Below are 26,490 nucleotides of genomic sequence, written 5' to 3'. Positions count from 1 at the left end.
GATTATATCCTGGACTTGGCCAGAAGAGTGCGCGTGGAAGATCGGGAAAGTCTGTTTTATGTACGCGACGATATGCCTAAATCTGTTAAATAAATTCCGTTTTAATATATTGTCATGTATTTTGGCGCACGGTCAGTGGTTCCACCATCGCCCTATGCCTTTCCGGAGTAGTACCGATTGGGCAGACTATATCGACCACGATACTGCCCATTCAAGACCAGTTGATTGCCGCTGAAGTCGCTGTACTCGTCGGTCTCCTCCTGCGTGTCCTCGATGTAGATGCTCTTCAGTGAGCCCGGAAACGGGGTGACCATCTCGGAGCTGTACGAGTTCTCCACATCCTCATCCGAGTGGTCATACTCCCCAGAATTGGGAACGGCCACATACGAGGCGGAGAAGCCCTTCATCGGCACCGAACTGTCGGTCTTAAAGCGAACCAGCAGAGAATGGGTCATGGAGTTGATGTCCTGAGGCAGCTGTAATAAATAGAGCTTAGCTTCAAGGTTCTCCGTATAACCGAAATAGGTATACTCACCACATTGCCACAGTACTGTCCGTACATGGGTCCATACTGTCCGTACACATCGTCTATGTCAGAGAACACCTGCACGTAGTCAAAGGTGCAGTTCTCGCTGCTCTCGATGTCGAAGGTGAGGAATATGAGCTGGACGTAGCTGTTGTCCGGTGCCGCGATGGTCCACTCGCAGTCCATGCCGTCGTCGTAGTCCTGGTTCCCGAACCGGGCGTGCGAGTAGAACTGCTGCACCTGGCTGGTGGCACGCAAGTAGCCCCCACAGGCTGCAAGTAAATTATTGAAATGTTGAAACTGCGGATGGCTTAGGATTTCAACACCATCATACCCGTGGAGTGGGAGGCCGTGAACCCGTTCTTCTGCTTGTTCTTGTCCGTCTTGAGCACCATGTACATCTGGTTGCTGGTGGAGGAGATGGGGAAGGGAATCTTATCCCCGCAGAAGCGACCCAGGACCGAACTGGACTCGGATTCCCCATCGTAAACTGCCACGTTGTCGTAGGTGCATTCCTGTTAGAAATTCAATGCAAATTACAGGTCTTTAAGCTGACTAGCAGAAATTAAAGTGAAAAGTACTCAAAGGAGATGTCTTTTCATGGACGAAACCTATGAATAAACTCATGCCCACCTGATGAGACTCCACGTCGAACTCGTTGAAAATCAGCTTGATGCGGTGCCCCGGCGTTGTTATGAAGTGCCACACGCAGTCCGCATTTGGGGGATAGGAATCCGGGTAATTGGGACTGAAGATGGAGCCGAAGGGGGCGGAGATCTCGTACTTGCACTCGCCCTCCTTGCAGTCGTGGCCATTCTCGTGCATGGAGTACCCGTTGTGGCACATGCAGATGTAGGATCCAATGGTGTTCCGGCACTCGTGCTGACACCCACCATTATTCACGGCACACTCGTCGATGTCTGTGAAGAAGACGGCTGCGAAGCCTGATCTCTGGATGGACTTGTCCGAATGGAACTCCAGTCTCAACGCATTACTCTCGGAGGTGGCCGTAGGCGGAATGCTGGAGCCGCAAAAGGTGCCGATCCTCTTCAGACGATTCTCGCCCAGCTTTGAGTACACTGTGACCGAATCGTAGCCACAGTCCGATTGCTGATGCGCCGTGCCCTCCAGGTCGAAGTGGGTGAAGTTCAGCGATATTCTGTGCTTCGGTGGCGCCACAATCTCCCAGATGCACTCCTTCAGCAGAGGGTACGTCTCGGGAAACGAGGGCGAAGTGATGGTGCCATTTGGATACTCGATGACGCCGCCACAGGCATCTTTATAGAAAGGAAGAAATTCAATTAAAAGCGAAGAAGTTTAGGATTCAACTAAATGAGTCTTCATTTTTGATTTTGTATCCTTATTATTATTTAACCCATGACTAGAGCCTTTATACCCATTATGTATTTTCCCCTCGCAATTATTAACATAAAAAGGAATATAACTTGATTGAGGAGCACTTGGGCCGCAATTAACCCACCTTCGCAGTGCTTCTTGTCGCTGTGGAGCTCGAATCCGATGCGGCAGCTGCACTCGTAGCCACCGAGGGTGTTGATGCACTCGTGCTCGCAGCCGTGGTTCTGGGTCTCGCACTCGTCCACCTCCTTCATGAACACGGCCGAGAAGCCCGCCTTCTGCACCGATGTGTCCGACACGAATTTCACGTACATCGAATTGCCACTTGACCTGCAAAGGGACGGCGAACAAAAGCAGAGTTCCTTCGTTTTAAAGGGGGCCGAGGAGAAAGGATGGGCGCCTCTTCAGTGGCACTTACTTCATGTTCGGCGGCGGCTTGTAGCCACAGAAAACGCCAATTAGCGGCGCATCCTGGCCAGGACCGTCCCGGACCTCGACGTAGTCGTAGACACAGCTGTCGTGGTTCTCCACCTCGAAGGACTGGAATTTCAACGCCACCTGGTAGCTATCGGGCACAGTTATTTTCCACACACATTCCTTGTTGGGCAAATAGTCCAGTGGATAGTTGGGCGACTCCAAACGGCCAACGGCATCGTCCACGGACAACTCGCCACCGCAAACAACTATGAAAACGGAATGTCAGGAACTTGCAGGGACCACTTCCATTCCCCATTTGTGACCCATTCACTCCACCCACTCACCATCAAACTCCGCCTTGAAGCCCCTGAAGCCCTCGATGCGGTGTGTATTCACATAGGTGAGCAGCATGCGACTGGACTCCGTGCGGATCACCTCCTTGTCCACCTTGCCGCAGAAGCGCCCGATGAGCGGCGATTTCTCGAAGTATCCATCCCGAATCTCCAAATAGTCCGTCTCGCAGTTGTTTGACTTGAAGATGTTCTAGGAGGAATTAAGAAAGCAGATTTGGGATTATAATTTGGTACCAATGGAGGGTTAAGAAACTGACAGGTATAAATATAATAACTATATATGGCCTTACCATATCCTCCAGTTTCAGTTCCACCCTTTCTCCGTAAGTCGCTGTGATCCGCCACTCGCAGTGCTCCGTCTCATTGCTCAAAGCTCCGGCCGTGTAATGAGATGGTGAGGCAAAGATGCCGGAACTCTCCTGGAAGGTTCTTCCGCACTTTGGACACTTGTACAGCAGATTCGCCTGAGCAATGTCACCCTGGCTGAGACGCAACCGCTGGCCAATCTCGGGACGCTTGCGACCCTTCATCTCGATGGGCAAGATGGTGTCCAGGTAGGTACCCTTGGAAAAGGTGTTTCGCGCGTAGTGCATAATCGAGTCATAGTCGTAGGCCATGCCCAGCGAGTCCACTTCGTCGGGGGATAGCATGTTGAAGTTATAGTCCTGGCCCTTCATGATGTTGTTATGCTCGATCACCACGTGCTTTTCCCGATCCGGACGGGTGTGCTCGTGCCAGAAGCCCACTACGTGACCCAACTCATGGACCACAATGCCAAACTTGTCGCAATTTCTACCAATTGAGATGGCCTGCGGTCCATTGCCACGTTTACCCACAAATGAGCAGCATCTAGTGGGGAATTAGCGGATTCTATAGAATGATATTCCTGGGACTGACCAGGAGCCGAAACTTACCCGCAACTGCGAACCGTGAAGACTATGTAATTGGGATGGATCTCCGGGTCGCGTTCCACAAACTTGATGCACGTGGAGTTCTCCCAGTGGCGCATGGCCAGTTTGAAAAGCGCCTTGTGGATGCCACTGAAGTTGCCATCGATCTCGTACGGAATCACGCCATAGTCCCAGATGCGTTCCTTTTTGGCGGTGACAGCACGAGCCACCCGATGACGCAGTGGCTCCTCATCCTTGGGTGCTCTGCAGATGGAGGGGGAAGATGTCTTCTTGTTAGATATGGATGATTTTGGAAAGCGACGGGCAAAAAGTTTACGAGGCGTATGCGTAATTTTAATTGCCAACAGTTTTCCATACATTTTTCACTGTTGTTGTATGGCACAACTTTTGGCACGCGAATTTCTATTAAAATTCATAACTTTTAACATGCACAAACACACGCAAGCATACACCCACACAACCGCACAATGAGCAATGGGCCTGTGTGAATGGGCATGTGTGTGTGTGTGCGTGTGAATGAGCCTTTGTTTGTGTCTGTGTGAGCTGCCAAAATGGCTGCTGTTTGTTTAAAGTTTATGCCGAAAAACCTCTGAATGAAAATGGCCAGCAATTTACAGTGGGGCCAGGAAATGGCAGCGGAAACGGATGTGGCGGCGGTGGTTGCCCAAGAAGGGGGGGGGGACCCTGTTAACGGGAAGGTGGGAAAAGCTGGTGGGGATTGCCCAACTTACTCCGCTTTCAGCAAATCCATTTCAGGCACTGACTGCTGCTGGGCCTGTTGCGATTGATTGAATCCTGGCGGAGAATGGTTCACATATTGCGTGGTGCTCTGGCCACGACGACGATGATGCTGCTGCTGTCGACGGTGCTTCTTTCGATGGTGGCTCTGGTGGTGCTGGCGGTGCTGCGCCTGCTTTTGGTGGTGCGACTGGCGGTGGTGGCCCTCGATGACCGGACGACTGAGCTCCTCCTTCAATCTTTGCAGCTTGGCCTCGTGCTCCAAGTGCTGGTTGCTCCTGCTGAGGGAAGAACCATTGAATTTAGATTTCAATGAACGAGGTAAAAAGAACTCATGGCAATTTAATTAGGCCAAAAACCAATTAAATGTATCTAATTAGTCGCAAATAAAATTCTAGGAATTCTGACAATTGAATTTAATCATTTTTAAATAAACACCTAAACTATTATTTGACCCCAAGTTTTACGGCTTTTCCGGCAACAAAAAAATAATTTTATTGTTTAGCTTTTTTATATGGACTTTTGATACTTAAATTCCGCTTTTGCTACATGTTTCATTTAAAGCAATAAATCAGCTTTTAATGCAATTAGATTTAATATTTTGCAATAAATAGGTATTAAAATGCAACGAGTTTTTAATACCAAATGTATTTTGCATAAATCCTTTATGGAATCTTTATTTTGGTTCTATCATTTTTGGCTCACCGCTGTTTCGGTCCTCGCCTGTGACGCCTCCTCACCACTCCACGGGAATGCAAGAAGTCCACCTCGTCGTCCAGCTGCATGCCATTGCCTCCGGCATTGCTGTACACGTGAGCCGGAGTGGATCGCTGCTCCGGCAAGGAAGTGGGCACAATCTGTGATGGCCTCCTCTCGGCCACAAAATTGTTGCCCGAATCGTCCTCGATGTCCTTGTTGTCCGACTGAATCTTGCGTGTGTCCACATTGCGGTGCAGCGACTGCGTCTTGTTGCTGGACTTGGGTCCAATCTCGGCCAGCGTCAGCCGTGCTGGCTTGTCCGCATGGATTCGCTGCTCCGACGGAGGCAGTACCTCATTCTTGTAGCTGGATGCCTGCGCGTAATCGGAGGGAGATTCCGAGCCGGGCTTCACAGGTTCATTGGCACTCTAAGGGATTAGGAATTTACAGACCTTTTAAGTACTTTTAAAATTTGCAAATGCCAATGACCTCCTACATAAATTTCTACTTGGTAATAATATCAATATTTATAGTCAAATTAGTGAATTCATAAAGTTATCTCTAACTGAAAGACCCTTCCGTATTTCATGCCCTCTTTTCTTACTCACCTGACTCTGTGACTGGCTTTGTCCTGCCTTCAGGTTGACCGGACCTGAGCTGGGCAGCTTGGTCTTCTTGCGGATGATGTCGGTGAGGCCCTCCTCCTCCACCTGGAGGCCCTCGTGGTAGACCTCCTGCTTGAGCTTCTCCAGATCCAGCTGGAAGGTGGCATTGAACTTGGTCGGCCCCGAGTTGGCCGCACCGGAAACGGAAGCGGGGTCATGAACCGGACTGGGCGAGTCAGCCAGCAGCTGCTCCACCTCCTGTCGCTCCTGCTCCTCGTCGTCGATGGGCGTGTGGGCAACCACCGGGCCGGAATCACCCTCCGGCAGGGCAATGTCGCCCATGAAACCGCCTGCAAGGCCAGAGATAAAGCGATTTAAATTAGAGGCATTATAGCAGTGCTGCTCCCATCTCCCATAACTTACAAATTGTTTTTAATTATAAGCGACAAGGCGAAAAGCGTATAAATTTTTATTTTAATTGAAATTTCATGTGGCTCCCGGTCCGCTCATCCGTACACTTGGTTGGCGGTTGGTTAGCTGTCGGGCCGCTGCGCCCAGCTGGTAATTTATAATTCGCACCGACAACATCTACTGGCCAACTACCCCAACTGACCATCCTGGCCAGAAATAAAATAAAGCCGTGCTGCCCTGACAGTCATTTCGCCTGGCGGATAGACACACTCTGCATATCCATTTAATCAGTGCATCAGCATCCTCATCAGCAGGATGGCTGGAGTCCAGAGTTACTGCCCAGCTGATGCCTTTGTTTGCCCACGCGGCGTATACGCAATGTGCATAAGGGAGTTTATGGCCAGCAGTGGTCGGTAAAAATGGCAGCAGCAACAACGATAACAGTTAACAAGCAAAATATGAAATTGTTGCCCTGTCTGCTTCAGACATGTTAAACAAAATTAATTAAGTGCGTTTGCACATTCAACAAAAAAAAAAAAAGATAGAAGCTGGGGGAAATAAATAATACCTCATACCGACCGATGCAGACTCTACGTGTTAATGTTCAGGCAGCTTGCCTGTTTAATATTTTAAGCAGATCATTTTAAACCATCCCCTCGGCAACATTAATCTTTATTTTTCATGTCAAAACAAGCATTTACCAGCTCCAAGCATTTGCTCCACATTTTCCCAAATAAGCTCGGTATAGAGCAATTCATTTGCCTATAAAGACTGTCTGAGTGCTCCTGCTGAAATGCTGCTGGTTGGCTGGCTGCTCAGAGCTCTGCTTAATTCAAACATAAATAAAATAAAATTGCATTCATGCTATTTACACGGCTGGCACAGTGAAGCCTGCGCTCGAGTGGATGTGGATCCCAGGCAGTTCATGATAGGGCGGCATTAACGTTAACGCCTTTTGACTTTTGAAGGCCGCTCAACGTGGCCCACATTCCTCCTCTGGATTGCCATTCCCATCTTGCATCTCCACTGACTTCCTACTCCTACTCCGCCCTTTTCCCACCGCCACGCCTCGCAATTCACCTGCTCCTTCTGTCCACGGAAGCTGGGGAACTCGGGAACTCGAAAGCTGGAAAACTCCGATGTGGAGATGCGGATACGGGTGCTGGCAATTTGATTATTACAACTGGAGCGGCAAAACCAATCATCTTTGAGTCGCAACTGTGAGTCTAACTTGTTGGGAAGTGGGTCATTCCACGTGGGAGTGTGGGCGGACTGTAAAATCCATTGCCACTTGGATCGCATGCCAATCGGTTGTACACGTATCCAATGGGTAATAATTTTAAATTTGTAGCCTTACCTCGAGTAAGTAATCAAAGAGATTTCCCTTCATTTCGAATCTTTTACCTAATAATTATTACTTTATCATCTACTTTCTCCATCTAAATTTTATTAAACAACCCCTTAGTTGTAAATAGACTGTGCAGTATGTTCCTTAAGTGCATTTCTCTTTGAAGTATTCACTGTACTGAGGAGAACCTATGCTGAAGCAGCTGAACATGTCTGGATTCCTAGGTTTTGTTACTCCTGCTATGGGTTTTTGGTTTACTGCTGCGTGTTGTTTTGGCCAAAATTGCAAATTACATATTTATCAAGCTGCAAACGTTTTTTGATTTAGTTCCCGAAAGTGCATCAGAGCATGGCAATCAGAAGGGTAAAAAATCAAGAAAAAAGGGTCTGGCCAGCCAAACCACACAGTTTGTTTGGCTGCGGTCCAATCAATGTCAATCATACGCACCGTAAACCGAGCTGTGGTCGCCTTGCTGCAATTCGAGCAAAAGGAGCAAATGAACAGGAAATGGCGTTGGCCCCCAAAAAACACCCACCAAATGACAGACTGCGGCGCATCGAGACGTCTGTGTTTCTGTCAAAGATCGGAATTGTTATTTAACCTGGATGGATGTGTGGGATCAAAACTCTGGCTGAAATACAAATCCTGTTAGTTCGTTCGCTCGAAATGTGCTGTGAAATCTGAATTAAATTACACGCCATCGAGATTTGTGTATTCAATCTGCTCACGTTCTCGCCAATTTTCCTACTTGCTGCGGCCATTGTTTTTGCTGCATTTGCAGCATGTTGACTTTGAAAACATATCGTATTTACATTTGATTTAACAGTCAAACAAATTTCTAGAATTGCGCAAATATTTACATACACAATCGGAAAATCTGTGCAGTGCTGCGAACACGTGTGCCCTGTTGTGAATTAAAAACATATATATACATATATACTTTCGTTCATATGTTGTATGTACCCTTTGCTTGCGTGGCTGTGCATACATGAAAGTTAAATTTAAAACATAGCAGCCCACATGGCGGATGATTGATTTCAATGCCGGCAAAGAAAAGAGAAATGGTGGCACACAGAAGTTAAACTAGAACCGGTCGAAAGTGGCTAAGGCAAAACACGTTTCCCAGTTGGCATTTAATCCCGTTATCGTTATCCAGCCCTCCAAGGAGCAAGGATACGGAGGAGGACTTGGCAGTGGACGTGAATGTGGTAATAAAAAGACGATGCACTCTGCGCAGCTCACAGCAGGCGAGAAAACTTGCCGCATAATGCGTCACAAAGCTCGCTAGATTTGCCACCCGCACAAGAAGTGCTAACAGCACGTTAACCGGGCGAAGAAGGATCAGGGAAAGGACCCCTGTAACGGGAAACGGAAACGGAGAGCAGGCGGTGTGCGTCTGAGTCCGTCTGCAATTTCATTACATTTACGTTAAATGCCTGTTGGCCGTCTCGTCCACTCATCTGACTGGCAGACAAACAGTTCGCACAAGTGAAAGTAATTAAATTTTTGAGCGTCGCCACCTCCCACATAGTCTGCCATCCTGAGTCCAGAGTCGTTCGTCCCTCGACCCCCGTCCTTGGTCCTTGTTACTTGGTCCTTAGCCCACCCACATCATTCACACTAACGAACTGACGCACAAAACGTGCCATTTTAGAGGCAATCCGTTTCCGTTCCGAGTCCAGTTGCGCACCCTTTTAACGGCGGCCACAAAAATGTTCAACACATTCTGGCTGCACTTTCCCTTTTCCCTTTACCCTTTGCCCTCTTGCCCCCGAATCCCTATCTCCCTAAATCCTGGTCACGCGGCGTATGCGTAATGTCTGTCCGCCTGCCCGCCCGCCCACTTTATGAGCTCTCCGGCCGGAACTCGCGACTGCCAACTGCCAGTTTAATTAAAAATAAAACCCACCATCGCTCCGGCTGCCCTGCTGCCTGGCTGTATGGTTCCAACTGATTATTCGCTCTGGGCCACGCTTTATACGTGCGAAAACCAGTAGCAGCATCCCCAACACTTGACGCATCGCATCAGTTGTGTGGTGGCAACATCCAGTCCAGAGTCCAGAGTCGTTCGTCCATTTTGTGGGTCAAAAGCAAATAATTGAAGAGAGCACGTCGACTGATTGCCATTGTTGAGGTCAGTTGAGTGCGCTTTCTTTTCACCTTTTTTTCCAGTTGCTGCTTGCCTGGTTATTTTTGGGTCCTTTCTTTTTGTTATTTATGGCATTTGTGCTCTTTGGCGGATGTCAATGGCTGTGTCATAAAATAAAATACGAGTATGTGCGCAAATAAAACGCAAGCAATTAAACAGCAAAAATGCTTGGGGCTCAAAAGGAATGGGGACGAGCACGAAAAATGCTAGTTGATCAGCAGTTTCGGGTGGCATTGAAAGTGATTTGAATGCGACAGTGGTGCCGAATTCAAAAAGCAGCTTTAAAGATTAGCAAATTTATAAGTTAGCTTTGAAATTATGGCATAAGTTGATAAGGATGTATTTCCATTTGTAAAAGTCGTATAATACGCTTTTCAAATTTAACCAATTAATAGGTATCGGATTTTACAGATTACCATATATATATTATTCCAATTTTTACAGAATATTTTAGCTTTAAAGTCTGCTTTTCTGCTTGCAAGTTGTGCATTCCCTCGAGCGTTTCCTTTGCAAATCTGCTTAAATCTCGGGGGCTCACGACCCCGTACAAGTAAAATTAGCCTTCACTGGTCAACTGACTGGTTAACCCCGTTGGCTTTCAAATCGCTGCTGGCATTGTAAATATGGCTGTAATTATGCATAATCTGCCATTGAAGAGCGCACATATAGCGACCGGAAATGCATGTATGCATATCAGAGTGACCCCCATTCTTCTGTGTGTGCGTGTATGCGACTTCATTCCCTCGGCACGTAAGTGTGCTATATGTGTGTGTGTGTGTGTGCGTATTAATTACCGTAGCCATAACAATGAAATTCAATTTACCGGCCACGCCCCGCGGCCATGTTAAATGGGCGGACGGAGAATCCATCATGGCCGGAATTATGTTTTGATAAGCGTCCAGCGAGCAAACAAGCCATAAAACCGGCAAACGGATGGACGGATGGACATTCAGGCGATGCCTAAATTAAAGATGAAATCAAGGCAAATAGAGCCGGACAAATAAAGCACTCGAACACAAAATGGACAGAATCGCATTCGGATGCGGACGGAGCGGCAGGAAGGATGTAGATTGGTCGGAGCGGATGCGGATGTGGATGGGGGAATATATATGGCTGGACAAACTAATCCGACGGCAGCAGAGATTGCATGAGGACCTCGACCATTAGCCAAAAGCAGCAGCACTGCGAATGCGGATAGTTGCCCCAAAATGGAGCTGGAGTTTGGAGATGGCCACGATGGCAATGGTGACGAGTGACCCGGCAGGACGTTTTGGATTTGGGCACGATTTAGGCTGTAGCTTTTGTTTGCTTTTTATGAGTGTGCCGGTCGGTGAGCGGGTTTTCCGCTTGTTTATTTATTCGAAAAACATTCGTACGATGGGAAAGCACTTTGCGATTGCACAGTGCAAGAAATTGAAATAACATAGATAATATAACTCTCGAACTCTTACTTCATATTCCTAACAGCAGTTTAGTTTCTCTCGGTGTACGGACAAGTTGAATAAGTTGAAATCGTGGCGCGCTTCGCTGAAGTGTCAAATGATTGAATAAACGAATCAAATCATGTGTGACAAATTTATCTGTGTGTTTCAACGGTTATCTTCGGTGGGCGACTGCCGAAATGAATCCTAATGAAATGGAAGCAATTGCCGTTCCTCACTTCGCGTGTCACACCTCAAAAGCGGTTGGAGTGCCACGATGACCACTGTAGGAGTCGGTCAATCGCCCAGACCGGGCTTATGAAACCACTGACTGTCGAAGTCTTGTGTGTGCTGCCATGCCTCCCTATGCTTCCTCCGCCCTGGACAAACATGCCCAGATCCCCAGATCCTCTTTGCCGGCCAAATCGCAGATACTCATAGAACTGATAGAGCCTGGGGGGCAAACAATGGCGGGCCAATGTTTGAGTTAGTGCGCCAGATTTATGATGGACAACTGCGTCGAAATCTTTATGCAGCTGTACGGAGCGGTATTTGTGGCCGGAGTCCGCATCTATGGCCACTTTGCACCTACGGCAGACACGAAAACTATTTTCCATTGCAGCCGCACAAAAAGTGGGCAAAAAACGAGAGGCGAGCTGCTCGTTCGCACAAAGCATTTTTAGAAAAAGTTTTTGGCTTGGAGCACGGGAATACAGGAGATATAGGATGAAATATGTATGTATATATGTGCTGCTCGCATATGTATTTGCTCGGCGCACAGTTTTTCAATTTAAAATGGGTCTGAAAAGCGCAGTCATATTCATTCGCCTGATGTGTGAATATGCTAGTCCATTGGAGTGTGCTTAAGTTGTGTGCGCACTTCATTCAGTTCACCTACTCAACTCAACTGAACTGAACTTTTGGTGCCACTTTATTACAGCCAAGTCTGCGGCAGGTTCAATAAACTCGCTCAGCATCTGTGCACCAACCATCTAGCACCACTCAGCACCACCCACTCCATCCACCACCCGCCAGGGAAACCATTTCAAACGACACTTGCAGTTGCATCTGATAATTGTGCCATCAACGGTGCAATTGCTTCAAAAGTGTTTCGTTGCCGTCGCGTTTATTTTCGTACACTTTTTGCACATTGCCCACAAATGATGCCAAATAAAATGCAGACATTTCAGATATCAGCGGAGTATCTTGTTCATTTGCCTATCGGGATGGCATCCGAATTTTATTTAAACAAAAGTTGGTAATTGCTTTCAATGTTCTATAGCTAAGTGTGATATAAATGGTCTTAAGACATGGAAGAATATTAAATCGCTGCATTGAAGATTTTAAATATGCTGTAACATTTTTTATAAAAAGGAATATATATGAATATATAAATACCAGTTGCCTAGCACTGCGTCATATTTTGTTGCAGGATGAGTAAAGTCCCTAAATTGAATAGAAAGTTCTCATGAATTTCACCAACAGCACTTGTTAATTTGTTTTTCTATTTGCTGCCGGATTATTTGTGTTACAAATGAAAGCATGTACAATTTGATGGAATTGTTGTGTTAATGCGGTCCATGGCATTCAGGCCTTGTGGCCATATTTTTGTAAAATACTTCGATGCGATATGGTTTTTTTTGTAACAACATTTTATTTATACATATTTCTATTTCTGTTTCTGTTTTGGCTGGTGTCAAAGCACTGGCTCTCAAAATCGTAATAAAGCAATTCCGACAATAAAAGGGTTCAACTGCTGCAAATGAAGCTCAATGTTCGCTTGACTGGATTTGGTTCGATTTTATTTAGCCAGCATATGAATTCCGTATTGGATTCTTGGCATTTGCTTTGGCCAAAAAGAAAAAAATGAAAACACAATAAAAATGGGGTGAACGCATTCAATTTGTCTTTGGTCCGTCGCCTACACTCCATTTTCATCATGCTGGGAATGGGACAAAAACAGCGGGCATGCAGAGGATTCAAGGATACGGAAAGTTGAAATGCAAATGGAAATCATAAATTGTAGTTCAGATCTGCTTTGGTCATCGGTTGCCGTTTGCCGGGGTTGGATTAATTCGATTTGTATCGCCCCTTTTTTCGTATCTGGGCCAACCGAACGCTGGCTGAACAATTAAAATAACATTTACAAATTTAAAATGCGATTTGCATAAATTACGGATTGCCCACAGCTGCAGGCGCTCACACGACTCAGGATTTATGTATATACATAAATACATAAGTACAGTACATATGGGAGTGTGCGAAGCATGTGTTTGTGTGCCGAAACATAAGCTCCATTTTGTGGCATTATCTGAGCAGCTTTTGAGCTTGTTTGCTTTGCCTGCTTATTTATGCCAATTTGCATAAACAATGATTGCAGCATACAGCCGGCAAGGATAACAAATTCTGGCAAACAGGTTGCTCAGACACAAGTCACTTGTTTGTTTTATGTACGTGTGCATGTACAAATGCTTGCCTGTATGCATGCATGCATGTAGGGTGGTGTTTGTTTACTCCCTACACACACACACACATGCACTTGGAGCGCCGTGAAGTATGCAGCAAAAAGTTTGGAAATGCATCCTGCTGTCAGCCGATGGCAGAAATTCCGCAACAGTTGTAAAGCGGCAGACAGTCGCCCACACTGATGCCATTCTTGTTGGCATTAATTAATTATGTAAACAGCTTAAATGCAAGTTTATTTTATTTACACATGTTTCTGCTTGTGGCACGAATGTCATTTCAATAAATGCACCTGAAATCGAGAGCAGGGGGGGTGTGAATTCAGATGGAGTTTGTAAATGTTCGTCCAACTGTTGCAAAGTATGGGCAAAGCAGGTGCTGCAAATGCAGTCAATGGCTGACAAAGTCCTCTCAGCCGGTTCATCCCTTTCAAGGATCTCCGAATCAGCTCACTTCCGATTTTCTAGCATTTCCGCAGCTGCATTTCCGTTTTTTCTACCGGCTCTTGTTCGTCCTGCTTTTACTGCCAAAGCACGAGATTCTCGTTTGAAATCCAACGATAGCTTTCGCTACCAAAATGCATGCCGAATCTGTCAGTTTTATGGACTCTACATAAATCTATTGTGCAACTTTGAGTGCGGAAGGACTCGACAGGCGAAATGAGGTCAATGACTGGGCAAATAAATTAATTTGCCTCACCGATGGACGGCAATTTGTTTGGCATGCCTGCCAGAAAATTGAATTAATTTATGTGTTTATTTGCGTAGATGAAACAAAGTTAAGTATTAAATAGATGTGGTTTTTAATTAAGGGCATACAAAGTTCCCCTGCCGAAAACGTTTGCCCTGCCATTCTCCCTCCTCCTGCGGCTTTGTAAGCTGATCCTGCTGGCTGTTTTGCGGTGAGCATCCCAACAATCTGCGCCTCCAGCTCCACCACCCAACCGAAAAGCGCCATTCCCCCTCCTCATCCCACCAAAAACTCCTTGAAAACGCTACAAACTAACTCAATCCGTCTGCACACAATGCTAAAAGTGCGAATTGTAAATAGTTTCTGGCAGCAGGCTCTGGCTTAGCTCAGCGATGGACTTTTTAAGAGAGAGCTGCAGGGCACTAAGCAGGTACGAAGGAATCAACTCGAAGGATTTCGCAAGGATATATGTACCTTCAGCACTGTGGGAAAATATTCGAATAAATTTATGGTATAAATTCCACTTTACCATCTATAAATGAATCTTATCCTTAAATGTGAATATCCTAAAGATGTAAGTTGCATCGATCATCTATCTTAGGCTATATCTACATATATTCCCAGTGCACTGTGCATGTTCATATTGAGCAATTCCCAGCTGCGCTGCACTTGCCTCTCCCCTAGATTTATTCCTTCGTTTTAGGGGAGGGAGCGGGTGGGTGAGTTTCCCTTGAAACACGAACCGTTTCCATCTACATTCGGTGGCCACCGCATCCTGCAGCTATATGCATGCAATGCCTTCGAAGTGCCTTTTTATTTGAGAGCGCGAACGGCGGCGTTAGTTTGTTGCCTTTCAGCCGAGCCATTCTGACATTTTGCCATTTCGCCAGAGCTGCATCAATGTGAGTGTGAATAGTGAATCGTGATAGGGGGAATCCCCGCAAGAAAGAGCTGTATGTGTGTGTGTGTGGTGCGTTGTGGCATGGCATGGTGGGAAATTATTTGCAGTCACTTGGGCAGGTTGTTTGAGTTTTGTGCGCTCCACTCCACTCCGCTCCTATCCATCCGCCATCAGCCAGGCCACTTGAAGCCATCCTCGCGATGGCGCCTCCTCCGACTGACATTTTGGTCGTCCTGGCTTTGCGGTTGTTATTGTGATGCTGTTGTCATCATTACTGTCGTCAACTTGGCTCTGGCTGCACTCCTAGGGAATGCTTGGGCCTTGCCCGCCCATTTGCAGTGCCATTTGCGGTTTGATTTCTGGTTCCTCGCCCACAGTCACGCCTCGTTTGATGCCCCTAAGCCCATTTTGCCATTGTTCCTCCTCCGGCATTGATGGAACTTTTGTGCACTTGGCTTATGCAAATTAATTAGCGAATCTGCACAAAGCGCAGCGAACAATGCAACGCAATGCAATGCAACGCATTGTCGCCCAGTCGCTGCAAATTCCTTAAAGTGTTGGCCAACACGAATGCATTATGACGCGCTACTATGAATTTTCAATGCTAAACGCTTTCGTGTTGCCTATTTATGGGCGCTGCCGCTTCAAAGGGCTTAATTAACTTTCGAGTACTCGCTGGCAAATTTGTTGTTTAACTAAATGTGTGTGTATGTGTGTGTGCGTGCGTGCACTCCGTGGGATTTTCGTTTCTGCAACGCACAGTGCACATTTTTGGCAAATTAAATTTTCGAGTTTCAAATTGCTTCAACTTCAATTGAAAGTTGATTAACAACGAGCTTCCCTCTTTCGTGATCCCACTCCGAAATTCAATTAGGCTGCTTTGTGCGTGCAGAAACCAAGTAAAAATTGTTTATTTTTCTCTCCCCCCCTCACAGTCTGCCCCCTCTCCATCGAATCCATCTATAGATAGCTGCGTGCATTTGCATATATTAGGAAGCCATGCCTTCAGTTTTCAGTCTCTGCACTAGAAATCGACTTTGACCCAATTTTTTTTTTGCAAACGGCAATGCAAACAATTCAATAATTGTGGACTGCGAACGGTGGTGAAAAATTCCCCGAGGCGCCGATGATTGATTGTGAAATCGGGCTGGAAAGTTTGGGGAACCACACGAAAATGGTTGATCTATGTGGCGGTGTGACCTATCTGGCAATCGAAGCGCCAGACATCGACCTTCACGGGCCCAACGAGAGTAATTTGCACAAATGGGGCAAACGCAATGCTCATAAAAGGGAGATGATGAGTTCGTAAAAGCCCATAAATGGCATAATGGTACAGGCATAACAACAAATCATTTGCATTTTAAAACAATATACATTCTGCGAAAGCTGATATATAAAAGCGCTTTAACATTGCAATTTAAAGAATAACCGTTTAACATATTTGTAATATTTTGCAAACAAATAACGAAATTTTAAATGCTCTTGGTATTGATGTAATCAGCCAAGGGGTTGAACACAATTAACACTTTCTGAAATGGCACGCATTACTAATTGAATGTTTACACCGCATGAATTTGCATCGACAAAGCTGCTTATAAATAAGCATATAAGTTAATTTTTTAAATGTGCAAACTAAAGCCCTTTAATATAATCCAAAATGCGGAATAAAGACGGGGATATTCAAACACTTGACGTCGCATTGGCAATGATGATAGTTAGTGCGGAAGTCGTTTGCCGTTCAATATACGCATACTTTGGAGAGGATTCCGCCCGAGGAATGCCTGTCCTTGACTGGGTTTTTGGCATTCGATGGATGGCGGACGGGTGGTTGCCACCCGCAGGGCGGTGCTCAACTTTTTGACAATTGATGTGAGCAAATACTTATAGATGGACCCGCAGATAAACTTGCCATCTACCACTTCGAGGCAGACAAATTGCAATCGAAGCCGGTGCTTCTGCCCTTGGCAGACACAAGCGCCGACTTAAGCTCCGACCAGGATGCGGATACGGATGCGAATGCGGATGCGGATACGGGGATCCTTGTGCGGGCAAGCGGAGGCGGGTGAATAGGAGCCATTGATACGTCGTCGACGCATTCGTTTTCGCATTGCTCTCGCAGTCAATTTCCTTACATCTTCCCTTGCTTTTTTATTATTTCCCTCCTGCGAGCTTTTTTTTTTGCAAACTAAGGTAAATTCAATTGAATCGAGCTGATCGGAGGGCAGGATGAGCAGAAGTAGACGTAGCATGCCACAATAGCGCTTAATTTCCAGCGCTGCAACAAGCGGCTGACAGGGGCTTTTCCGGGGGGCTGGATGCCAAGTGGTGGTGGGTGGGTTGCTCTCGCTGGTGGCCATAAATAATGTCGAGTGGGTTGGGATGGGAGGAGGAGGGGCGGCTCTGAGTGGAGCTGAGACACTTCCACGTGTGTGTAGCTGTCTGCGTCTCGAGTTAACAAGACTTTTCGCTTTTACTCAAACTCGCTGGATAACACAATTTTCAAAGCTTTTGTCTTGCCACGACTTGACTGGGGTATCGGTGAAATCTCATATAGATATGCACTGAGAGAAATACTAGCAGACAGATAGCTTAAAAAAACTGACTACAGCTTTATTTCTCTATGAGTTATCATTATTATTAACTTCAAGACTATATACCTATATATTAAGTGTATAATTTAAGATTTTTCTTTATAAAAAGTATATATATATTTCTCGCTGTGTAAATATATAGATTCGGAGCTTAGAGATTGGCTCACGGCGGAGTTGAATCAACGCCGAGGCAAGGCAAATGCGAAGCCATTTCCGTGACCCGTGGCAAGCTTAATATGGAATGTGGAATCAGGAGGGATCCGGGATATGTGCACCCTAACCCGTACTCACCGGCCTTGCAGGGATCCATGTCAATGTCTTCGGATACCTTTGGTGTCACATGCAGCCGCATCAGCTGCTCGATGGTGTATTTGCTGCGGTAGGGACGACGCAGCCGGCGGATTGTGCCCAGATATGCGTCGAATTGTTGCCGATGCTCGAGGTGCTGGTGCTTCAGCCCCTCGTCCCCATCCTCATCGACATCCTCGTCCGCGTCAACAGCCCTATCCGAACCCGATAGCCGTTGAAGTACACTGCCATCGACGGTGGGTTCCCGCCTATGGTCATTTTCAGTTGCCACCTGATCCACGGATGCAGGAACAGGTGCGGGAGCTGGGGCGGGTAGACCTCGATGTGGCCTGGGGTTCTTGGCGTGCACCGAAATGAGCACCACCAGCAGACCGGTGGCCAGGAGCAGGACGCAGTTCGTCCAGCTGACGCCCAGGGGCGTGCCACGCCTCCTACGCATTGCAGTGGCTTCAAATTCTTGTGTACTTTGATGTCTTCGGTTTGTGATTTTAGGTTTTGTTGCTCTTTCCTCGTTTCGTGACCACTGACCACGTTTGGAATGAGATGTGCCTACCTATCAGCTCTTAGTATAATTTCTGCATTTTCGATTAGCACGTGCCGGGCCTGCAATGGAAATAGTTAAACAAGAGCGGGAAAGCGCATTGATTAGATTGTGGAATGAGTTGGATGCGGATTCATTCAGGTTAGCACCAGACTCAGTGGAACTATTCGCCCTGACTCTGTGTGTGTGCACTATTATTATGTTGTTTACGTTCATGGCTGTTTAAACCCGCTGATAACCCTTTGTTTCAAGTATTAGCTTACTATTTTACGCTATTTTCACTAGAATATCAGTTTTTCCTATCTTAAAATAGTTAAATATGATTTATTATAGAAAAGTAAGGCTTTTCTTACCGTTCTATAGCTATTTTTATGAAATCAAATCAAATGCAAGTAATTGTTATAAATGTAAGGTCTTGTCATATTTATGTTATTAGTTAATATTGTTTTTTATAAACCTTTAAAAATAGGTATGACTAATACACATTTTTATCAAATTCCCTAGTAAAACGTATGTTTTACTCCCTTGTTTTTAGCTGCTATATAGTCTATAGGTTCCCAAGCCCCCGGTGAACCGAAGATAACCCTTTGTCCCATTCGAACTGACCCACACTTTCGGACGATAAGCTCGCTGGATTTCGTTTTTTCATGGCCCTGAAATAATTGTTTTTTTTTTCTTTTTTTGCGGAAATAAACGGCGCACTTTCACACACATTGATGGGTAAATACAAAGCTGAAATGTGCTGGGGATTAAAATGCGAAAATGCAGATCGAAATCGGCAGTAGTAACATTACCATTCGGCTGGGGGAAAGCAATTTACTTATGCATTCCCAATCGGGGTTATCTTGCCTGCTGTCCCGGCTTTCATTTGCAATTTGAATGCGAACTCTGGCTGGGAAATGTCAACCTCACGGATGCAGTTGCTAATTCCGAAATGAGGCATCCAATGCAATCGATGCGAGGCACAGGGGCAAGCACACAGAGTTTTGCCCTCATCAATATGGGTTTATGTTAGACAAAATATGTATCCGGCAGATAATCTCAATCTGTGCACACCCGGTGTCTTATTTACATATGTATCTCATGGCATATACACATTTAAGTGTATATGCAACCAACATCTGCGCCTTGGGCGATCATAAAACTCGGGTATCTGAACTACGGACAAAGGAGGTGTAAAACCCAACAGATGGGCGGAAAACGTGGGGGAGTGAAGGAAGTCGACTTAGACGATAATGGTCAGGCAGTAAGCCCGTAAAACCAGGACAGGTAGGAGCAGAACTTGCTCCTGCCCCTCCTCAACTTAGCACTCAATTAATTTGCAGGCGAAACTCTGAAAGGCAGGCACCTTTGCTGCGATGCACAATAACAGGTAATTAAAAATCGCTTAGCCCCGAAAACCCCGAGCAATTCACAAAACCTTTTCAATTAACTTGAATGTTTGGCCAAAACCATTGTCATCAGGCTGTTTTCCTGCTGCTGCTGTTGCTGCTGCTGCTACTGATTTTCCCCAGCAATTGTGGCAATTTCATTAAATCATTTCATTTCCGGCCCCCGCTCAAACAAAACAAATCAAGGACTCGCCTGGCTTTTTATGGCAAATTAAGTTGCCTTTTGTGTGGTAATGGCGGTGGTGGTGGTGGTTATGATGGTGGTGGTGATGGCGGTGGTGGCAACTAGCAAATAAAGGCAAACACCACACAGACAATTCCACGGACGAAACCTTGGACAGAAAGTTTTTGCAGCCAAGCAAAACAGTTGCGAAGCGAAGCGAGGCAAAAGGAGTGCAACATATTTTCTTAATTTCATTTCGTTTAATTTCACCCAACCAAGAAGGAGCAGCAGGAGCTATTCCTGCAGGGAAATGGCGAATGGTGAATGGGGAGAGGTGATGGTGAACCCCCGAGCAGCCATTTCCATAATCCACGTTCGCATAATTACGTATACGCCGCATGGGACCAACGGCAGGGACGAGAATGATGATGACGGCGCCGTTCTCGCTGCCGCCATCTCATTTAAGCGAAATTAAAAATTCAATTGATAAATTCCAAACTAAATAAGCAGTGGTGGTGGGCTTGAGGGAGGGGGGAGAGAAAAGTTAACTTGAAATGTACGTCTTGCCATTTTTTTTTCTTTTGTTGCCACGTCTCTGGCAGCAAATTGAAAATCGTTGAAAAGTATGTTAATTGGCTAAAGTGAAAGCGCCTTCCACTTTGCCATTTTCCAGCCACTTTGCTCATTATGGAATTTGTGCGGACCTCATCATTCCCATTCCCATTCCCATCCTCATTCTCATGAACTTCCTCCTCCGCTCTTATCGCACCCACATGGATTTTGGTAGGTGCATTCTTATCAGAGTTCTAGGTCAATTCGTCAGCGTAAACAAATGTCAATTTTACTACGTAATAGCTGACAAAAACAAATAAGTGTTCTTGCTATTCGTGAAAGTGCTCTTTGAGTCCCCTCGATATTCGCACTTAAACGCTTAAAGATGTCATTTTCAAATGGCACGCACCATTTACTTTTAGTTTAATTAGATGCGATAAGAGTGCCAGGCAGCAGATATCCAGATATCCTGGCAGCCCAACATCCTGGCATTCTGGCATCCTGGCATACTTGCTCCTCCTCGCAACGAGGCCATCAATCAGGCTTGTCAAGTGCTCGCAACTTTCCAACTACACGAGCTGACAATGACAAGCGTCAAGTGGCTGGGGAATCCTTGTTTTCCAGCCGGGGCGGTTCCGATTCTCCGTCTCTGATTTGGAGTAGCACTAGACGGGGAATCAGCACCAGCAGCCAACTTACGCCCACCCTCGAAGTCTCTGGCGTTTTTAGTGTTTTACAAGAGCAAATCCTGACAGGACTCGCTGCGGAAGCTCTTTGTTTGCCTAATTTTGATTTTCTCCGTTTGACAGTTGACATTTGCAGTTGCTAGCTAAACGGCAAAAGATATGAATTGAAATGGCTATCAAATGAATTTTAAAGAAGGATTCAGCATGACTGTGGGCAAACAGAGTTGTTGTTTAGCTCAGTGCCAAGCACTTTGCGACTTTTCGCATTTCTGGACCATTTTCGGCAGCACTCAAGGACATCGAAATGCAGGCCACGACTTGGCTAACAAGTGGGCGGAGCAGCAGGAGTACGAGCCTCAATTTGGCAACAACTTAATTTCAATTACTGACGCAAAGGCTGGGCCAGCCGAAATGGTATAATGAATCGGGGGTCAGCAAGAGGAGCTCAGAGGATCCTTCTGCTCCTGCTGCGGCCGACTTTTATGCGATTTAAAATGCTTCACAAGCGCAAAATGCAGCGAGGCGACTGAACTAACAACAAACAGGCAAACAAACAGACAACCAGATGGGATGATGGCATCGGATGGCATGGGAGAGGGGATAGCAAGCCAGAGGCCAGGACACTGAGAGGATGAGGACCCCAAAGGGCAGGACCAGAACCAGAACGAATCCAAAGCCAACGGCAAATAATTAAACTTGGCTGCCTGGCACCTGTGGCCCTTGTACGCCGGTTCAGGCCATGGCCAAAAACCCACCCACCCACATCCCACTGCCCAGACCCTTCTTGCTTCAGGCGGTACATCCGTATATCCTGGCCAGTGGCTCCTGGCTGCTGTATCCTGCAGCACAGCACAAACGAAATGAGTGGGTGGTCGGGTCGAGTCCTGATTATTTAGCAGCTCGGCATGTGAATGTAAATAAAGTTCAGCCATAAAATACCCCGCAGACAGATAGGCAGCCAGCCAGCTAGCCACCCTCCCACTTTTGGGGTCATAATCTGCAACAGAAGCAGGACGAAGGACGATGCAAATAACCAGTGGTCGCCGGAGCAGCAGGAGGAACTCAGGCCCAGCGATGGATACTGGATGCCGTGGAGGGCCTGCGCTTTATTTATAAACCTGGCTAGCAGGAACCGGCACTAAAGTTAAGAAATAATTAATACTAACAACGACGAATGACGAGCGTTGTGTGGCCAGGGGAATCAGTACCCAACACGGCCCATTGGAGACCAGGGAGGCGTCGCACCTTGGCATCCCAGCCCAGCGCATCCCATCCCATCTCATTTCATCATCATCCCTGCAGCCACCCTGCTGTTGTTTCGGGTCATGAATAACAATTGCCGGAGAGAAACCGACAGAGGAGCAGGCATCCTGCAGAAATATGGCGGCAAAGATTTCTTTTTATGGTGATTGCGTGGGAAAATTGTTGGCAATGGGCTACAAGGCCTGGCAGGCCGGCGATAAAATATGAAAAGAATAAAAACGTAAAGCAGCTCCCCCAATGCAAATATGAAAAGCGAGTGAAATCCTTTTAATTTGGCAAATAAAAAAGGGCGAATGGGCCAACAAATTCCAGCCGGAAAATGCCCCCCGTTGAGCAAACTGGCGACTTAACTTCTTGCTTGTAAATGCGTGCAAGTGAAAACGATCCGAGAAAACTGACGGCAAGTGAAAAGTTTGTGGGCCAAGTTGGGCTTTGGCCAACTACAAAGTGGCGAAACCACTACCAAGGCAATCGAAGCCATTGAGAGCTCAATGAAAAGCTTTACATCGAGGCAAATCCATAAGATATCCTTGACCCTTAAGAATGCCTCAAGATTTCCCGTTTCACTGCCACTACCGAACTACCCAATTAGTCTATCGTGCGGACATTGAAATATGACAAAAAGTGGAAGTACTCATAAATTAGTCTCAAGCAAGTAAGTGAAATATAAAATCTGCTTAGTCTTTAATTAATTACACATGGAATGGGGCCGCAGCAACGACAGCGTTCAGCCAACTGGAAGTGGAGCCACTCACCCACACTCATCCCCAGTCAGCCAGACAAACAAGCACTTGCGACATATCATTAACTTTGCTTTATAGCAACCGAAATTGGGAAGAAACCAAGTGATTCGGGAAGGGGGGGCAGAAAAAGTGGCGTGGCAAAAGATGAAGTAAAAATACAGAAGAAGTAGCTTGGGGTGACACTTTCCATGGCAGGGTGCTCCTGCTCTCGAGGACTTTGGAGGAGGACGTGGATGCGACGGCTGCTTGTTAGCAGGATGGTGTCAGCTGTTGTGCCTACATACGGAAAAATATTTGTATTTCCTGGGGTATTACACTGAGAAAATTCAGCGAGCAAACTAATAACCTGCATGATATATAAAAGGACAGCAACTTTTGGGTATTTTTAAAAGATAATTCGCAGGTTAAGAGTAAATAACTATGATTGGGCCATTTGTGGAATATAGAGACCTATATTTTATACATTTTTTTGTTTTGTGTAATAAAGACCCTTTCCAAAAAGCCCCCCAATTCATGGCTGCTGTAGCAGATACAGAATACTTTGTAATATCCATAAAATAACTCAAATCTCTTTTGCAGATTTGCCACCCCGCCTGGTTGGCAGGTAAATTTGGGGTTTAATAATGCCTGTGGTCTATCCGGCGTCAAGTGCAGTTATCTTCGGCTGTCCACCTTTTAGATGCCTTTTAGATACCTCCATCGCTCCTCGAACTTAATTCGCTTTTAATTTTTACCCTGCTGCGACAGCTAAAAATGCGGAAAAAATCCCCATTGCCATGGCAAAAAAAAAAAAAAGAGGAAGACGGAAAATAATAAAGTGGAGAACAAGAACCGAAAAATACAGCAGAAATTTGTTAAGCACGCGCTATCAGTCTGAAGTGCGTGCTCCTGGAGGCTGAGGGATGTGGGATCTGAGTTCTGGGATGTGGGATGCGGAAACCGAGGGGCTGACAAAGGCAAAAGGAAGTGGACGAGGCGTCCTGGGAAAGGGAATCCAAATGAATTCTATTCAAAGCGCTGCTGCCACAAAATATGAAATGAAATGTTGTCGCTGGGGAGCAAAGGGGGAGGGGGGAGGGTTGTGCAGAAATGTTGTTAAGAAATGCATACGCGGGCAATTTTTATTCCTTGCTGTACTGTCCTGTTGGTCCTTCGCCCTGCGAGGGAAGGGCGAGGTAAAGATCCTGCTGCTTAAACACGAAATGCTTAATGGCCAAGTTGCCACAAAACGTTTGCCAGACAAGGGCCAACTCACTGGAGCAAAAATGAAATGCGTTTTCTGGCTCCCAAGGACGAAGGACCTTCCCGTCTGTATGTCTGTCTGTGTGTGTGTGTGTGTGTGGGTGTGCTTATTGGAGCGTAAGCAGCCTGGGCAACAATATCAATATGCGTCTTTTGTGCCAAAGCATTTCCCCGCTGACAATTCTACGCCACCGGAAGTTGATATTCTGGCAACCGGAAGTGCTAGGTGTAGCACCCCCCTCCTAATCCACCAAACTCAATTCAAAAATTCCATATTTTCCATTTCATTTTCTTCCACCTTTCTCTACGCATAAATTTCCATCAGCTTCCATTCGGGCAGGCAGACAACAAAGTGCGCAGCATATGAAAAAGTTTCGAAGACGAGCTGCCAATGCAACCAAAGCCAATTAAGGCTAATGCCTACCTTCCTGGACCCTTTTGGCTTACCTTTAATTGCCGTCGAAGATCGAGGATCGTTGGTCAAAACAAAGGGAAACATAAAAAAAAGAGTAGACTGACTGGCGGGGACAAAAAAATAAATCAATAAAAGGCCAGACAAGATGAGCTGGGTACACAGAGATCGAGTTCGTTGCCATCGCATAGGAATTCCCTACTATTTCGCGGCTTTTCGCGGCCACCTTGACTTTCGCAATTGTTCCGTATTGCAAAAAAACAAAAAACAAACAAAATAAGACACACATGTCTGTGCGACACAAAGCGAAATCAGAAAAGATTCTATTTTAATTATGCCGGCGGCCTTTAGATTGCCAATTGACGAGATATGCGCTGCGACTTAACGACGGCATGAAAAGCGGAAAAGTGGAAACCGCACGGCGGAGATAACACTGTGTGTGTGGTTGTGTGCGTGTGTGTGGTCGCGTAAAACGCAGAACACCCACCAATAATAATCGAAGCGATGCTGGTGGTGTTGAAAATCCGGAGGAGACGGGACGGGGGATTCTCACTGCTGCACACACCGCGTGCCGTTTTTTATTTATAGCCATTCGAACGCTGCGCTCCTATCAGCAGCAACAAATGAAGCAGCAACAACAGCAGAAGCAGCACCCTCAGCTTTAGAAACAGCAGCAACATATGAGATTGCAGCAACAGCGGTAACTATAAAAGTTGCAGCAACATACGCGACAGAAGCAGCAGCAACATTGACATCAACAGCCGCTTTGGAAACAGCAGCAGCAGAAGAGACAGTAGCAACACATGTGACAGCAGCAGTACCACATGCAGCAGCAACATATACAGCAGCAACATCAAACGACAACAGCAGCAGCAGCAGCATCCTCAACAATAACAGCGTATTTACTTAACTTATTGTCGTTGGCCGCGGGAAACCAGAGAAATGAATAATAATAATCATGTTCAACGCAAAACCAAAGATCAGGGCAGACACTGATAACGCTGATTCGAATGCACACACAAAACGATCGTAATCGAATTTCAATCGAGTACGAAGATCACGAGCACAAAATCAGTGATTGGAGGAGCGAAAACCCTTGAATTCACTTGTTGCGTTAATTAAGTTGCTCGCAAATGATGCGAAACTCTGCCGAAACCTTAGCATCCCTTGCAGGTAGAAACATTAAAGGGGTCCCCTTTTTTTTCTTTCGGCCAACCCAATTCGAAACAAGACACTCACTCACTTCACTGGCCAATAAATTTATCCTGCTGCCCTTTGCGGATATTTGCGTTTGGCCATTTGATTCAAACAAGTTTGTTGCCAATATTCTTTTGTTTCGCGACACCGATTCCGAGTTCACTGCGAAAGCACGTCCGTTCACGACCGAAGCTGCTCGCGATTTGAGAACATAAACAGAGCAGACAGATAAACCGAGTCCAAGTCCAAACTGTTCCCACCAAGAGCATGCGCCGAGAACAACTGCGGAAAAGTGCCCAACAGGCGGCTGCGTTTGAACTGCCGCCCCGATGGGCGAAAACAAAGGCCACGAATTCACGGGGCCAGTGTCCCTTGGCCAGATCAAAGATCTCCGCGAAGAACTTACAGATTA

At 46.3% G+C, this 26,490-nt stretch overlaps 1 protein-coding gene across 3 annotated transcripts; it reads right to left on the bottom strand.

Moving 5' to 3' along the window:
• Window positions 1-80: 80 nt before the first annotated feature.
• Window positions 81-26,292, bottom strand: LOC6729454 (dorsal-ventral patterning protein tolloid). 3 transcript variants are annotated; one of them, XM_016177463.2, is made up of 14 exons: window positions 26,121-26,292; window positions 17,871-18,491; window positions 5,609-5,955; window positions 5,007-5,428; window positions 4,295-4,582; window positions 3,567-3,806; window positions 2,943-3,501; window positions 2,644-2,842; window positions 2,301-2,565; window positions 2,007-2,212; window positions 1,160-1,803; window positions 861-1,041; window positions 536-798; window positions 81-476 (listed from the first exon to the last, which is right to left on the bottom strand). In XM_016177463.2, exons 2-14 carry the CDS (start codon window positions 18,325-18,327, stop codon window positions 153-155), a joined length of 4,395 nt encoding a protein of 1,464 aa, XP_016036130.1. In that variant the 5' UTR covers window positions 18,328-18,491; window positions 26,121-26,292; the 3' UTR covers window positions 81-152. The 3 variants fall into 3 exon arrangements, with proteins under 3 accessions (XP_016036130.1, XP_016036129.1, XP_016036128.1); XM_016177462.2 differs by having other exon boundaries at window positions 4,295-4,579; XM_016177461.2 differs by having other exon boundaries at window positions 26,125-26,292.
• Between the last annotated feature and the right edge of the window lie 198 nt (window positions 26,293-26,490).

This window comes from Drosophila simulans, chromosome 3R (assembly GCF_016746395.2).
Source record: "Drosophila simulans strain w501 chromosome 3R, Prin_Dsim_3.1, whole genome shotgun sequence".
Lineage (NCBI taxonomy): Eukaryota > Metazoa > Arthropoda > Insecta > Diptera > Drosophilidae > Drosophila > Drosophila simulans.
This window is presented reverse-complemented; position numbering and strand designations above follow the sequence as displayed.

Excerpts from the sequence above, each read along its gene's own strand:
- LOC6729454 (XM_016177463.2), bottom strand. The coding sequence starts at position 18,327 with ATGCGTAGGAGGCGTGGCACGCCCCTGGGCGTCAGCTGGACGAACTGC. Across the intron at positions 3,502-3,566 it reads TTCACGGTTCGCAGTTGCGG|ATGCTGCTCATTTGTGGGTA; the intron begins GTAAGTTTCGGC and ends ATTCCCCACTAG. Across the intron at positions 2,566-2,643 it reads CTTCAAGGCGGAGTTTGATG|TTGTTTGCGGTGGCGAGTTG; the intron begins GTGAGTGGGTGG and ends CCGTTTTCATAG.